Below are 13,145 nucleotides of genomic sequence, written 5' to 3'. Positions count from 1 at the left end.
GATTCTTTAGGTGTCTACTGAGGATCACATTAGTGTTATTCATTTTCAAATGAAGAGAATATAGAGACATCTTAATCAATGTAGAAGAGAGAATCCTGTCCCCTCCATTTATTTGTTTCATATACATCAATATTTCTTCAGTTGTAATACAAAAAAAAAAAAAAAAAAAAAAAAAAAAAAGTTAAAGACAAGTTATACAAACAGGAAACCTTCTCAACTAGCACTTTCATCAGTCCTCAACGCATTCTTAAAGCAAAACCATCTTGTTATTTTAGGTAACCCGTGCTACCCCATTGCTTAAAAACCAATTAGCCGATTGCGTCCACATTCCACTTCTGAAGTAGTATGCTGAATCATATGAAGGGGAAAAAACCAACAGGTGCACCCATGATAGACTCCTGCCGTCCTGGGTAACGTGAACATGGTTCCGAAGGGTTTTAAAAACTCACAAAAACATTTTTGTAGGCATTTAATCCACAAAGAAATCCTTTAGGAGAGCATGATCCCAGTCAAAACTCATTGCTTTAACAATCAACAATGTAAACCGTCCATTCTTGATCCAATCCCACAGCATTTTATGTCCAATATTCCACCAAACGCTGTGGCTATGTGCGATGCTGGCTGACTGGGATAGAGTTCCATCTTGAATTAAATGTTCAAAGTTTATTTAGAACAGCATGTGGTTGTATTCTATGAGGCTGATGACTGTAGCTTGTTGTTATGAGACCTAGAGAATACAGAGAGAATGAGGTTAAGAGCCCTTTGGTTTTTTGAATATTCACAAATAAAACGAGACAAGTGGAAAATGAAGCATGGAAACAGAAAAATAGCCTCAGGGGTTAAAGGAATGGCAGCCATGTTGGTGTAATACACCGGGAATGACTTTCAGTCGTTTAAATTGGTGCTGGTGTCAGATTAAATTTAGAAGAGATGAAAAACAAAACAAAAAAACATACCATTTAAACTTGTTTTGAAAGCATGGTCCTTTATTTCAACTTCCTAATAAAAGGATTTAAAACTCTTTATTTCACTTTATTTTCAAGCCAACTGAAACCGTGTAGATTCTGCGCAACATTTGCACATATGCATTCTGCAAAAACTACGCATAAATCAAGCAAGTTCATTAGTCCTCTCAATGAAAACCTGGACAGATCAGCGAACCAGCTGAAACAAACATGTTGTTAAGCACATTACAATAAAACTGAACAGAAGTCTTAAAATGTCTTTAATCAGCCAATCCATGTGATAAATATGATCATGCATCCATAAACATCATAAATAACATCATGTGACCAGCAAACGTAATGGGAAAAAAAAACAAAAACAAAAAAACAGGTTCAAAAATGCACAGACAGCATTTCCCTTGATTTGTGTGTGTTCACAGTGCTTCAACATGGCTGCCGCTCTCTGATTGTCAAAGGCTTCACTGGAGTTTTGGCTTTTTTGACAAGTTTTTCATTCTCCAAACAGTTTTCACTTAAATGTACACCGGTTTCCGCTGTTAATAAAACAGCAAGTTCCATGATTCTCTAATAAAGAATGACTCCGCCCCTTCAGCCACTATGACTTATGACATCACAATCTGCAAGAAAGGACAATGGGTTGTATGAATGACATGCATGAAGAAGCACAAACACAAAAAGTTATGTTATCAGCATACTGTAGTTGAAATAAGGACAGAAATAAGAGGATGAAATGCCAGACAGAGAAATCAGAGGTTAGATGATGACTACAGCCTCTGAATTAAAAATATATTCAAAGCAGAATAATTCACAGAGTGAAAAACAAAGTGAACAAAGACGAGATAAGCAGGCACAAGACAAAACTGGATGTATGAAAGCCAATGCAATGGAAAAGTTAAAGGAAAATTGTGAAATCAACACTAGCGCAAACTACAGTGACAAATTTAGTATGGAAAAACTAATAGTATGGCAACACCTAAGAACATTCTTTTACCTGTAGTAAAACCACTGTAACACGCAGCCGTTTGTGGCTTAAACCAATAATCGGTTTGACCATTTTAACCGATATTCACAATTTTGATTTGGTAAACAGTTCTTCGCGTCATTTGATTGGTCAATGTAACACATTTAATGTATTGTTTGGATAATTATTCAAAATATGTAGCTTAATTAAAACAAAGATGAACATAGGAAATATTATTTTGCATACTATGTTACTACAGTAATTATAGTATAGATATCACAGATAACACATTTATTGTTTGAATTTGTGATAAAATGGACAGAATTTGAAAGCTGAGACTTTGTTTCTTATCAGAAGTAACAAAGCTGTTTGCGATTATTGGATAGGAAGCACGCTATAAATAATGTTTGGTGTAGTTAAAAATCCGCAGATGTCGAATAGAGTGTCGAATAGAGGGCGGAGTGTGAGTGTCGAATAGAGCATGCTTTAATGACGCTTTTTAAAAAAAAAACTGTTAATGCGTTATTGTCGCATTAACTTCGACAGCCCTAAATTCAACACAATAGAAATTTTCTTCACACACACTATGAGCTGCAGTTTGACACATTTTTCCCACCCCTTTTTGATTGACAGGATATAATTGGCCCTGATCATCGGTTAAACAACCAGCCGATACATTGTGCAACACTAAATTATAGTTTTAAATCATTTATTCGTTTGGAAAAGTAGGGGAAAAAACTATTATAACTGGGTGTTATGAGACACCCAAACATTAGAATAATGGGTATTGGTCATAAAGTGATGTCGGTTTGCAACAACATAAAGGTGAGAGAATAACAAAACTTTAAATTCGGGTAAACTGATACCCTAACAACATCCTATGCTGCTCTATTGTACGTGTGGGAGCAGACGTTACCTGCTTGCTTTGAAAGCTTTGAGTTTCTGTACAAAGAAAGACTCCAGGAACTCAGCACACTGGTAAAAAGGCGAGTCGCTGGGATTGTAGTAGCGGCAGTTGTCGAAGATTTTGGTCATGTCCGCTACGAACTCTGTGAGTTTGCTGTAAAAGCGTTTCTGTATCCTCTCCTCCATTGTAGAGAGGTCTGAAGATAACAGGAACACAAAGGGGAAAATAATGAAACCAATTTACTAAAAAATAGATATATGATTAAAAATATCAATCTAATTGGTGCAAATTGTTCAAAATATTGTTTACAAGTAATCTATGAAATAATGATATATAATAAAGTATAATAATTTAGGAACTACGTCTTTTAAAATGTATAATATTCTCTATTACAAGTCAAAATGATTCTGGTCATACAGAAAAAGCAGGAACAAGAACTCATACCCATCGGTTCCTTGATGATCCCATAATAATCTGGAGCATCATTCGGATCCACTGGTTCCAGGAATGGCCACGCCATCTTATGGGACTAACATACAGGAAACATTTACAATGATTATAAAATTAGTTTGTTCCCAATAACTTCAATTATAATTTTTGACCCTACAATGGAAATCAATGGAAACCGCAGCCACGATAGCGTTGCATGGGTGATGTATAGCTTTTATTTCATTTTTCCTTTTTTATTCAAAATATTCAAAAACTGATATTCTGATTCTCAAATATATGTAAGTGAATGTGTTTCTTTGTTTAAACTCCTTTTTAATGATCACGTTAGTCGCGCCGCCATGTTAGTTTGCGCAGCTTTATCAGTCGGATTTACAACCCGTAAATTCAATCTCTCCCGAAATACACAAGTGACCGGTGAACTAGGAGAAGAATAGAGCAAACTTTATAATTACCTGCACAAAGCGTATCTGATATAAATAAAACAGGTTGACAAATTATATTCAAAAGAATTATTATTGCCTAGTGTATTTAAATTATTATTATTATTTTTATAAATTATTATAAATTATTATTGCCAGGTGTGATTGTACGCGGCAAAGGTGAATCCGATTACAACAACAATCACTTGCTTTTGTGATGATTATCTAACCTATCCACAATTAGGGTTAAAATTGTAGGGAACAATGCATGTACCAATCATACAAATTTGGATTGTGTTCCATTCCAAACAAAACACCAGCTCTAAAATTCAAAACAGCCATGAAACCGTATTTGTCTTCATACAAACCTGTAAGGAGCGCAGGATTCGCTTCAGCCCCTCATAGTCTTTATCTGTGAGTGGCGTCAGGACCGTCATGGCGTCCTCCGTAGACTGGCACTGCGGGCACACATACTCGTCGATGTGTGTGGCTTCGCTCTGTAGGATGCCCACACAGCGCCCGTGGTACCAGTTCTGACAGCGATCACAACCGATGTAGAACCTAAAGCAGAGGCAGGCACAATCATGTCAGAAAGCACGCTCCCACGTGTACCTTTGGAAATAAATGTGATGAAACTGCAGAAGCATGATTACTGCGACTCGTCGTATGGGGTTCTGCAGATGCAGTAGAGCTCCTCTGTGCTGCCCTCCTGAGCTCGTTTACATTCTGAACAGATGTAGTCATCCATCTTCTTGGCCTCTTTCTCGGTGATGCCCACACACTCGCCATGATACCAGTTAGAGCAGAGGTCACAACCAATGTAGAACCTGAGTCAAGAACATAGCAACATTAGATTGATATCACATCCCTTTGATTTTCATCTTTCAAAACCAGTTATATTTGTATGGCTTCAGTAGACAATTCTAAAATTATTTACATCTCTGCATTTTGCAAAATGCTTTTTTGTGTGTGTGTGTGTGTGTGTTCAACTGTCAACAGAAACAAATTCAGATTGAATTCTCTTACATAGTAGTTGCAAAATATGTCAAATCTAAATGTGAGGTTTAACCATTTTTCTCTGATAAATGTTCAAACCAAGTAATAAATTGAAATAATTTTCTTAAAGATTTTTTTGCTGCTCAAAGTAACCCAATGAAACTAACTACACAAAACAAAAGTATAAAATATCCACAAAGTATAATATCCTTTTACACCAGATGTATTCATATCAAGTCTGATGCACAAAATTAATTTTACATTATTATATTTAGAATTTTCTGCAAAATGTTTCCTTAATATCTTATAGTATGTTTACATTTTTCATGCCAAAAATCTCAGTGTAATTAAAGAAAACAAATAAATAAATAATTCTTAACAGATACAAATCACATGATAAATAGGTGTATTGTTTTGTTTTAAAATCTTATTGTATGTTTGGTAACACTTTATTTTACATTGTCCTTTTTACACTTTACATGTACTTACCATAGTAATAACAGTAAATTATGCATAAATACATGCAACTAAACACATTCAAATAAACAGTAACCTTATGTTAATATTTTCATGTCGAAATACACATAATAGTGCATTTAATTACAATAAATACATAAATCCTAACACATAAAAACAACTGGCAAATAGATGTTTCTTTTTAAAACCTTATTGCACGTTTATATTTTAAGTCAAAAATGTGAACTTCTAGTCTAAATGTCTCAACACCTGATGACCCCCTAAGATCAGAGGACAGTAAAGGTCTCATACTTAGACTCGTCGTAGGGCGTCTTGCAGATGCAGTATAACTTGATGTCCCTCTTGTTGTCCTTTGAGGTAGTGGAGATCATCTTTTTGCGTTTGGACTTGGAGGCGGCGTCTCTCTCCTCGTCCCGCTTGCGTTTGTGTGCGGCGGAGGGTGAGGTGACCGTGGGCGCGTACGAGGAGAGACCGCTGTGCACGTGTGCGCTGACAGCCGCCGCAGCCTGAGCCGCCGCAGCCTGAGCTTTCTCCTTCTCTCGCCGGAGCTTAATGAGATCCCGCTTCAACTCCTCCTGCAATCAAAAGAAGTATGTAAATGCCTCAACAGACGGCGTGCAGCTTCAGCTGTCTATTTGGCAACACTGATGTGGTGTGAACAGAGTGTGTGCGAGTAAAGCTGAGATGTGCGTGAGAAATGAAAGCATGCGTCTTCATTGCCAGATTCTCAATGCTAAGTGCTGCCATAAACGCCGCAAAACAGTCATTAGTAGGTGTATATGACCTTTCGGTAAGAAGTCTCTTCTGCTCACCAAAGCTGGATTTATTTGATCAAAAATACAGGAAAAACAGTAATGTTGTGGTATATTATTACAATGTAAAATAACTGTTTTTTTATATATATATACTTATTTATATACTTATTTCTGTGAAGCAAAGATGAATTTTCAGCATCATTACTCCAGTCTTCAGTGTCACATGATCCTTCAGAAATCATTCTAATATGACGATTTGGTGCTCGAGAAACATTTCTGATTATTATCGATGTTGAAAACAGTTGTGCTGCTTCATATTTTTGGAAACAAAGAAATGTTCTTCATTTTGTTCAAAAGAACAGCATTTATTTGAAGTAGAAATCACATGTAACATAAAAGTCTTTACTGTCAGTTTTGATCAATTTATTCCATCCTTGCTCAAAAGTTAATTTCTTTAGAAAAAAACTCTTGAAACCCCAACACACATCTTGAATTAACTCAAACTCTCATATCAGTGCAAAACAGTAAAGTTTCCGCACTTCCTGTTCCTCTCACCTGCACCTGCAGCTGTAGTTCTTTATCGAGCAGCGCTCTTTTCTTCAGGATATCAGCCTTGAGCTGCTCTTTGTGTTTGAAGAGCAGAGCCGACAGCTTGCTGGCGTTCTGCTTGCTGCGCTTTTGCTCCACAGACTCCTCCCGTTTCCTCTTTTTGGCCGCCTGCCTCTCGTCCTTATCGATTTTATCCAGGATGAACTTCATCACCTGGTTACAAACAATCATTCTGCCCAGACAGACAAAAAAAACAAAAACAAACAAACAATGGATTTGGTTGATTAATGCCAGTCTATTCTACTCCATAAATACGGCTTCAGTGGCTTATGGTTTATCTGTGGTGCACATGTAACAAATATAATGAGACTGGAATAACGCTTCATGTTTGTTGGAATTTAAAATCCCGAATGTCATTATAATTTTAATAACTTGGAAAGGAATAGACGGGGAATAATGGAGATTGACAGTGTTTACCTCTGGTTCTCCTCTCTTTCAGCAGGAGTCATGGTTTTCTTCTGTTTTAACTGCTCTATGGCCACATTCTGCTTCTGAGCCACCTAAGCGTAAAAAATAGAGTGCGTTTAAGATGTTTTAACTCTCTATACAGATGGAAAAGTTTCAAAACAACATCAAACAGCATCAATAAAGATGCTAACTTCTGTAATGTCACATATTTCCTAGTAAATTCAACACATTCAACTGCAAAACAGGGTAAGTGCAAGTTTAAAATACTCAATATGCCTTTTTTCAATATATACATATGTTTTAAGGTGCAGTAAGTGATTTCTGAGAAAAGCTGTTGAAAGTGGATCACACCGAGCAGCACAACACACACTTGCAGCCAATCAGCAGTAGGGGGCGTGTCCACTCATGATGGGGGAGGAGAGAGAGAGTGAGCAAGAGGGAGATTTGAAGAAAGAGAGATCATCCGCGCTTCTTCCGTAGTGTAGCTACGCATGAGCATGGTTGCCAGATAGCAAATATTAAGTAAAACACTGGGTTTTGTCTTTTATTTGACAAAAAAGTTACTTTATTTTTTAACTACATTTTAGTCTCATTCTTTTTTTCATCAACGATATTGCATGTTGGTATAGTCACGGTAATCGTTTAATGACGTTGGTGTCGTCTCATCATCGTCTCAGAAAAAAGGTCGTCAGTGAACATTTTTCTTCATAGATTTCATTGACAAAATTAATTTTTAGTGATTACATTTTCAGGAAATATACTGAAAAAAAATTATCTTTAAATAACAATAATAATAATAATAATAATAATAATAATAATAATAATAATAATAATAATGTGCACTAAAGAATTGTACACAATAAGAAAATTATATGGACAATGCTATTTTTTATTTGTATTTAGTCATATATATATCCATACTTTATTGTAATATTTATTACAATTTGTCCATTATATCTATGAACAATATTATGCTTTATTTCTAGGTACATATTCCCATATTTATGTTATTGAATTTAGTGTTGGTTTTTTTTGCTTATTTTATTCCCAGAACTAAATTGTCCCTTGGGATCAATAAAGTTGTCTGAAATATTACATAAGACGAGACATTTTAAAGAAATGAAATTAAACTTTCATTGATACCAATAAGAATTAAAATTACAATAATAAAATTTGCCTCTAATTTAAATCAACTAAGTTTTAATCAACTAAGGCTCATTTACACATGCATAACAACGTAGTCTGACTTCATTCATGGGTAATGCCTCTGACCATAGTGAGAAATGATAGCAAATATCAAGCCAACTCACTCTCAAAATTTTGTTGCAAATTCTATAAATTTCAGATCAAAATCATAATTTGAACAGAACCATGTTTAACACTCAAATCACAAACAACCGTATACTGCTGCAGTGCGACCTAAAGTAGCCTAAAGTTGACATAATACCCCATCTTTCTTAATGTCATATTTATCCAACTCAATGAAACTGTGGAACAACTTGAGTCGTATTAGTTTCCTGACCTGTTTCTGTATCAGGTCGCTCTGGCTGACGTGCTGTTGGGCCTGCTCTCTCTTCGCCTCCTGCTGTTTCTTCTTCTGCTGCTGCTGTTCGCAGAGCTGCTGGATCCGCTGGAGCTGCTCCTGTACGCTGGTCGTCTGGATGGTCACCAGATTCTGGATCTGGTGCGCTTGGACTTGCCCTCCGCCCTGCTGCTGGATCTGAATGGGCAGTTGCAGTTTGATCTGCTGGGGCATCCCGGCCGTGGTTCCGGCCTGCTGGACCTGAGCTTGAATCTGGGCCGCTACCTGACTCTGGATGTGGGAGATGACCTGCTGCTGGAGCCCGGGGACGCTGAGGAGCTGCGGGGGGAGCTGGATCTGGGGCTGGACTTTGGTAACGGTGGTCTGGGTGACAGGGATGGTGGTGATCTGCTGTGGAGGTGCGGTGGCGGTCACCTGTGCTATCTGAGGGACAGGTACAGGTACAGATGTAGGGGGCGGGACTGATGTTTGAGGAAGGACCTGGGGCTGAGGTCGGAGCTGTACGGGCGGGTGGGGTTGTAGAGGTGGAGTCGGTTGGGGAACGATTGCGGCTGGGACCGTGGTGGGTATGTGCTGGACTGGCTGTGATGGAGGGAGAGATGATGTGGGAGGAAGTGTGGTTGGAGGTTGGGGCTGTGGAGCAAGACGAGTAGCTAGAAAAAGAGAGAGAAAATATATTGGAACTTAAAACACTCAGAAGCATTGTGAGCAAAGCTGATCATAGAGACCATTAGTGCCATTGGTTCTACGATCTACTTAGGTTTATGATGCTTTTGAGAAACACAGCCTTGAACAAAACAGGTTAAAAAAAAGAAAAGAAAAAAGGGTATTTGTGTTTTCCATGATACAGGAACTTCGATACAACAGGGCCAGTGCTGTATTGTCACAAATTTGATCACTTGCACATTTTTTTTTTACAAATTTTATTTGGTCAGAAAACTGCAAGGAGACCTTTAAATGTCTGTGACAACAGGTTTACAAAAGCTTCTTATTACAAAACTGTGTGAAATGTTGTATAATCAGTCCACAGAAATGTTGGAAATTATGTGAATGTGAAAAAGCGTGAAGAGTTGAAGAACATGAAGAGTTGGAGTTTGGTACATTTACTGTGAACCGAGCCTCTCCGAGACACTGAAAACACCAGATCATGAGCTGCTTGCATGCAAGAACACAGTGACTCGTTTCATTCTGAAACATGCAGCGCAACGGACTACATATTTAAAATACACACCGAGGTGTGTGTGAAAGAGACTTAAGAAGCGAGAGTGATAAATCGCAGCTGGTTTTACTGTATCGATACTGCAGAAAATGAGTAATGAAACAGTTTCAAATATCGAGAATTTGACAAAGCTTATAGGCATCTAGGTAATCTGTGCAGGAAGTTCAAGTCCTGTTCTCCATGGTCAACAACATACTACGAGCACCAGACTCTACTATGTCTCATCTATATTCATCTGCTTATTGTAATTCTTTAATGTCATTTTTTAATTCCAAAGTACAAAAGATTCATCAGCAACTGAATACTAATACCTCTCACAGTCTGTCTTTTTCAGCTTCCTTGACAACACCTTCTTGCCCATTTTCAAGTTTTACGCTTCCTTCTGCTGCTGAAGTATTAGGCATTATTAGAAAATCGAAATCAACCACTTGTGCACTTGATCCTCTTCCTACCATCTTAGTAAAAGCCTGTTTACCCTCTCTTTCTTTTAGAATTACTAATATTATACATTCCTCTCTCACCTCTGGTATTATTCCTTCATCTTTAAAATCAGCTGCAATAACTCCTATACTCAAGAAACCTGGTGCAGACCCCAACAATTTCAATAACTTCCGACCAATTTCTAATTTACCCTTCCTTTCCAAAATTCTAGAAAAAACAATCGCACATCAGGTTAATGCACACATGTCTGACAATAAACTTTATGAACAATTTCAATCTGGTTTTCGTTCCTGTCATAGTACAGAAACAGCTCTGTTGAAAATCACCAATGATCTATTAATGGCAGCTGATTCTGGACTACTCACTATACTTATTCTCCTTGATCTAAGTGCAGCTTTTGACACCATTTCTCATAACATCCTCATTGACAGATTAGTCTCTATTGGTTTCACTGATACACCCTTGGAGTGGTTTAAATCATATCTTTCTGGCCGCACTCAGTTTATCCAGCTTAAACATTTCAAATCCGAATTATCCCCTGTCACTTCTGGTGTTCCCCAGGGCTCTGTCCTGGGGCCCCTTCTGTTTATCATCTATTTGCTGCCACTTGGTCATATCTTTCGCAAATATAACATTAGTTTTCATTGCTATGCGGATGACACCCAGCTCTACATGTCCACTAAACCTACCACATCTCTCCCTCCCAGTTCCCTTTCCGATTGCCTAATAGAAATCAAATCCTGGTTCTCTTGCAATTTTCTGAAACTACACAGTGACAAAACTGAGGTTCTCCTCATTGGCACTAAATCAACATTGACTAAATCTGACAGTTTTTCTCTTATTATTGACAATTCCACAGTTTCTCCTTCCCCTCAGGTTAAGAGTCTGGGTGTGATCCTAGATAGCACACTTTCTTTTCAAGCTCACATTAATAACATCACTCGATCTGCATACTTTCACTTACGTAACATCAATCGCCTCAGACCGTCTCTTTCACTCACTAGTACAGCAATTCTTGTTCATACACTGGTCACATCCCGTATTGATTATTGCAATTCCCTTCTTGTTGGTCTTCCTTTCAAAACTTTACATAAACTTCAACTGGTTCAGAACTCTGCTGCCCGAATTATCACCCGAACTCCTTTCATTAACCATATTACTCCTGTGCTTCAGCAGCTGCACTGGCTCCCGGTTAAATACCGCATTGATTTTAAGATTTTACTTCTGGCCTTTAAGGCTATCCATAATCTTGCACCTTTGTACCTCACCGACCTACTTCACATTAACACACCGACCCGGACTCTTAGGTCCTCTTCTTCTATACATCTCACTGTACCTTCTGCCCGTTTGACCACCATGGGGTTTAGAGCCTTCAGTCGCTCAGCCCCTCGTCTCTGGAACTCTCTTCCACCAGATGTCCGTAATATTGACTCACTTTCTATTTTTAAATCCCGCCTAAAAACTCATCTCTTTAAGCTGGCATATCACACATGATCAATCCGTTCTTAATTTTGTTTTTAGTTATGTACCCTGATTTTATGCTTTGTAATTATTTTTTTTTTTTTTACAATTTCATTGATTTATAAATGTATTGTACTAGTATGTTTTGTGAGGTGACCTTGAGTGTCCAGAAAGGCGCCATAAATAAAATTTATTATTATTATTATTAAGTGTCATCAGAGAATTTAGTCAACTTTTTTTTAAGGTTGGTTGAGGTTAAATCAGCTTCTGCGTTTTGCTGGCTTAAGAAGATGTAACATTGCCAGACAAGTTCCATACTGATGCTGTGTGAAGATAGAAGTGTCTAATAAATAATAAAGTCTCACCTGGTTGAATGGGTGCTGGAGTTGTGCTGGTGACGGCAGCTGGTGCAGCTGTGGCTGGGACGCCTGATGAGGTCGTTATGGTGGGGGCTGCGGGGGCAGACACTGGTGCAGGGGCCATGGGTGTGAACAAGAACCGCTGGACTTGGCCATTGGGCATGGCTGCCTGCATGAGCTGCTGACCGGGCCCTGGGATGACCGTCACCCCCTGAGGAATGACCTGCAGCTGGCCTGTGGTCTGACCTTGCCCTTGGATCACTACGGTCAACCCTTGGTTCCCTCCCTGAAGAGCAAAAGTGCAAGTTTATTTCAGTAGTAAGTAACATTAATCAATAACCTTGTCTTAAAAAAGGCAATAGCTAACAAGTGGCTAAATGCGACTACAGAAGTTTTTGGGGACATTAAACCATTACAATTAACAGGAAAACTGCAAGCTATTCTAACTCAAAGTTTCAAGGATTTTGTTGTTTTTGTTCTTTAAATAAAGACTAAAAGAGATGTTGGAAGCTTAGTTTTGGTGATGTTGAAGTCATGTTGTAGTCGTGTTGTAGTTCTTTAATAGTCTCCGTTTAGCTTTTTACTTCTGCGGATTTACGCTTCAAAATTCCTAAAAGTTGTGTTCATTTGTGAAGATTATCATAATGAACAAAACATGTAGGAATCATAAACTTTTGTTTGGTCAGAGTTTATTTTCTGCAATAATCCCAAAGCCAATGGGAAAAACCTATTGGGTTTTTGTCGATGGAACCAGGGTGATGCTGACCACATCACTGCAGCGCTCTATAATGTGCACAGATTAACAGGGCACAATAAGAACATTAAAATATGCGATAAAGGAAGTAAATAAAGGTCCATTTGAATTGCATGCTGATTTAAAACTGGTACAAACCTGAGCCCCTTGGGTGAGCTGAGTGAGCTGGGCCAGAGTGAGTTTGACCTGACCCTGCTGTGGTCGGGGAGAAGAGGCAGTCTGTGGGGTCTGGGGTTGATTTGGAGTGGAGAGGCGAGGAGGAGTGCCCACCACCTGAGTGCCCACACTTGTTTGCACTGGCTGTTGCACTTGACCTGTGCGATATAAATCACAATCACACTCTGAAGTTTCAGAAACGATTTAGAAAACTTTGGTGTCTGGTGAGTTAGGCATAAGTTACTGTGGACATCACATGGTCACA

At 38.3% G+C, this 13,145-nt stretch overlaps 1 protein-coding gene across 12 annotated transcripts in view; it reads right to left on the bottom strand.

The window, feature by feature from the left end:
• Window positions 1–71: 71 nt before the first annotated feature.
• bptf (bromodomain PHD finger transcription factor) overlaps window positions 72–13,145 on the bottom strand; it is a 30,724-nt gene continuing 17,650 nt past the window's right edge. For 7 of the 12 annotated variants that reach the window (XM_084122629.1, XM_084122638.1, XM_084122637.1 and 4 more), the window contains 11 exons: window positions 12,863–13,038; window positions 11,977–12,256; window positions 8,470–9,143; window positions 6,957–7,039; window positions 6,486–6,711; window positions 5,467–5,750; window positions 4,356–4,529; window positions 4,071–4,263; window positions 3,278–3,362; window positions 2,843–3,029; window positions 72–727 (listed from right to left, as the gene is read on the bottom strand). In XM_084122629.1, coding sequence (XP_083978755.1) covers window positions 691–727; window positions 2,843–3,029; window positions 3,278–3,362; window positions 4,071–4,263; window positions 4,356–4,529; window positions 5,467–5,750; window positions 6,486–6,711; window positions 6,957–7,039; window positions 8,470–9,143; window positions 11,977–12,256; window positions 12,863–13,038 — 2,399 coding nt within the window. In that variant the 3' untranslated portion in view covers window positions 72–690. Of the gene's footprint in view, window positions 1,583–2,842; window positions 3,030–3,277; window positions 3,363–4,070; window positions 4,264–4,355; window positions 4,530–5,466; window positions 5,751–6,485; window positions 6,712–6,956; window positions 7,040–8,469; window positions 9,144–11,976; window positions 12,257–12,862; window positions 13,039–13,145 lie in introns of all 12 variants that reach the window. The other 5 variants (XM_084122636.1, XM_084122639.1, XM_084122630.1 and 2 more) reach the window with 2 other exon arrangements.

This window comes from Abramis brama, assembly GCF_963993115.1.
Source record: "Abramis brama genome assembly, chromosome: 1".
Lineage (NCBI taxonomy): Eukaryota > Metazoa > Chordata > Actinopteri > Cypriniformes > Leuciscidae > Abramis > Abramis brama.
Note: the sequence above shows the minus strand (reverse complement) of the source record. Positions and strands in the feature narration are given on the sequence as shown.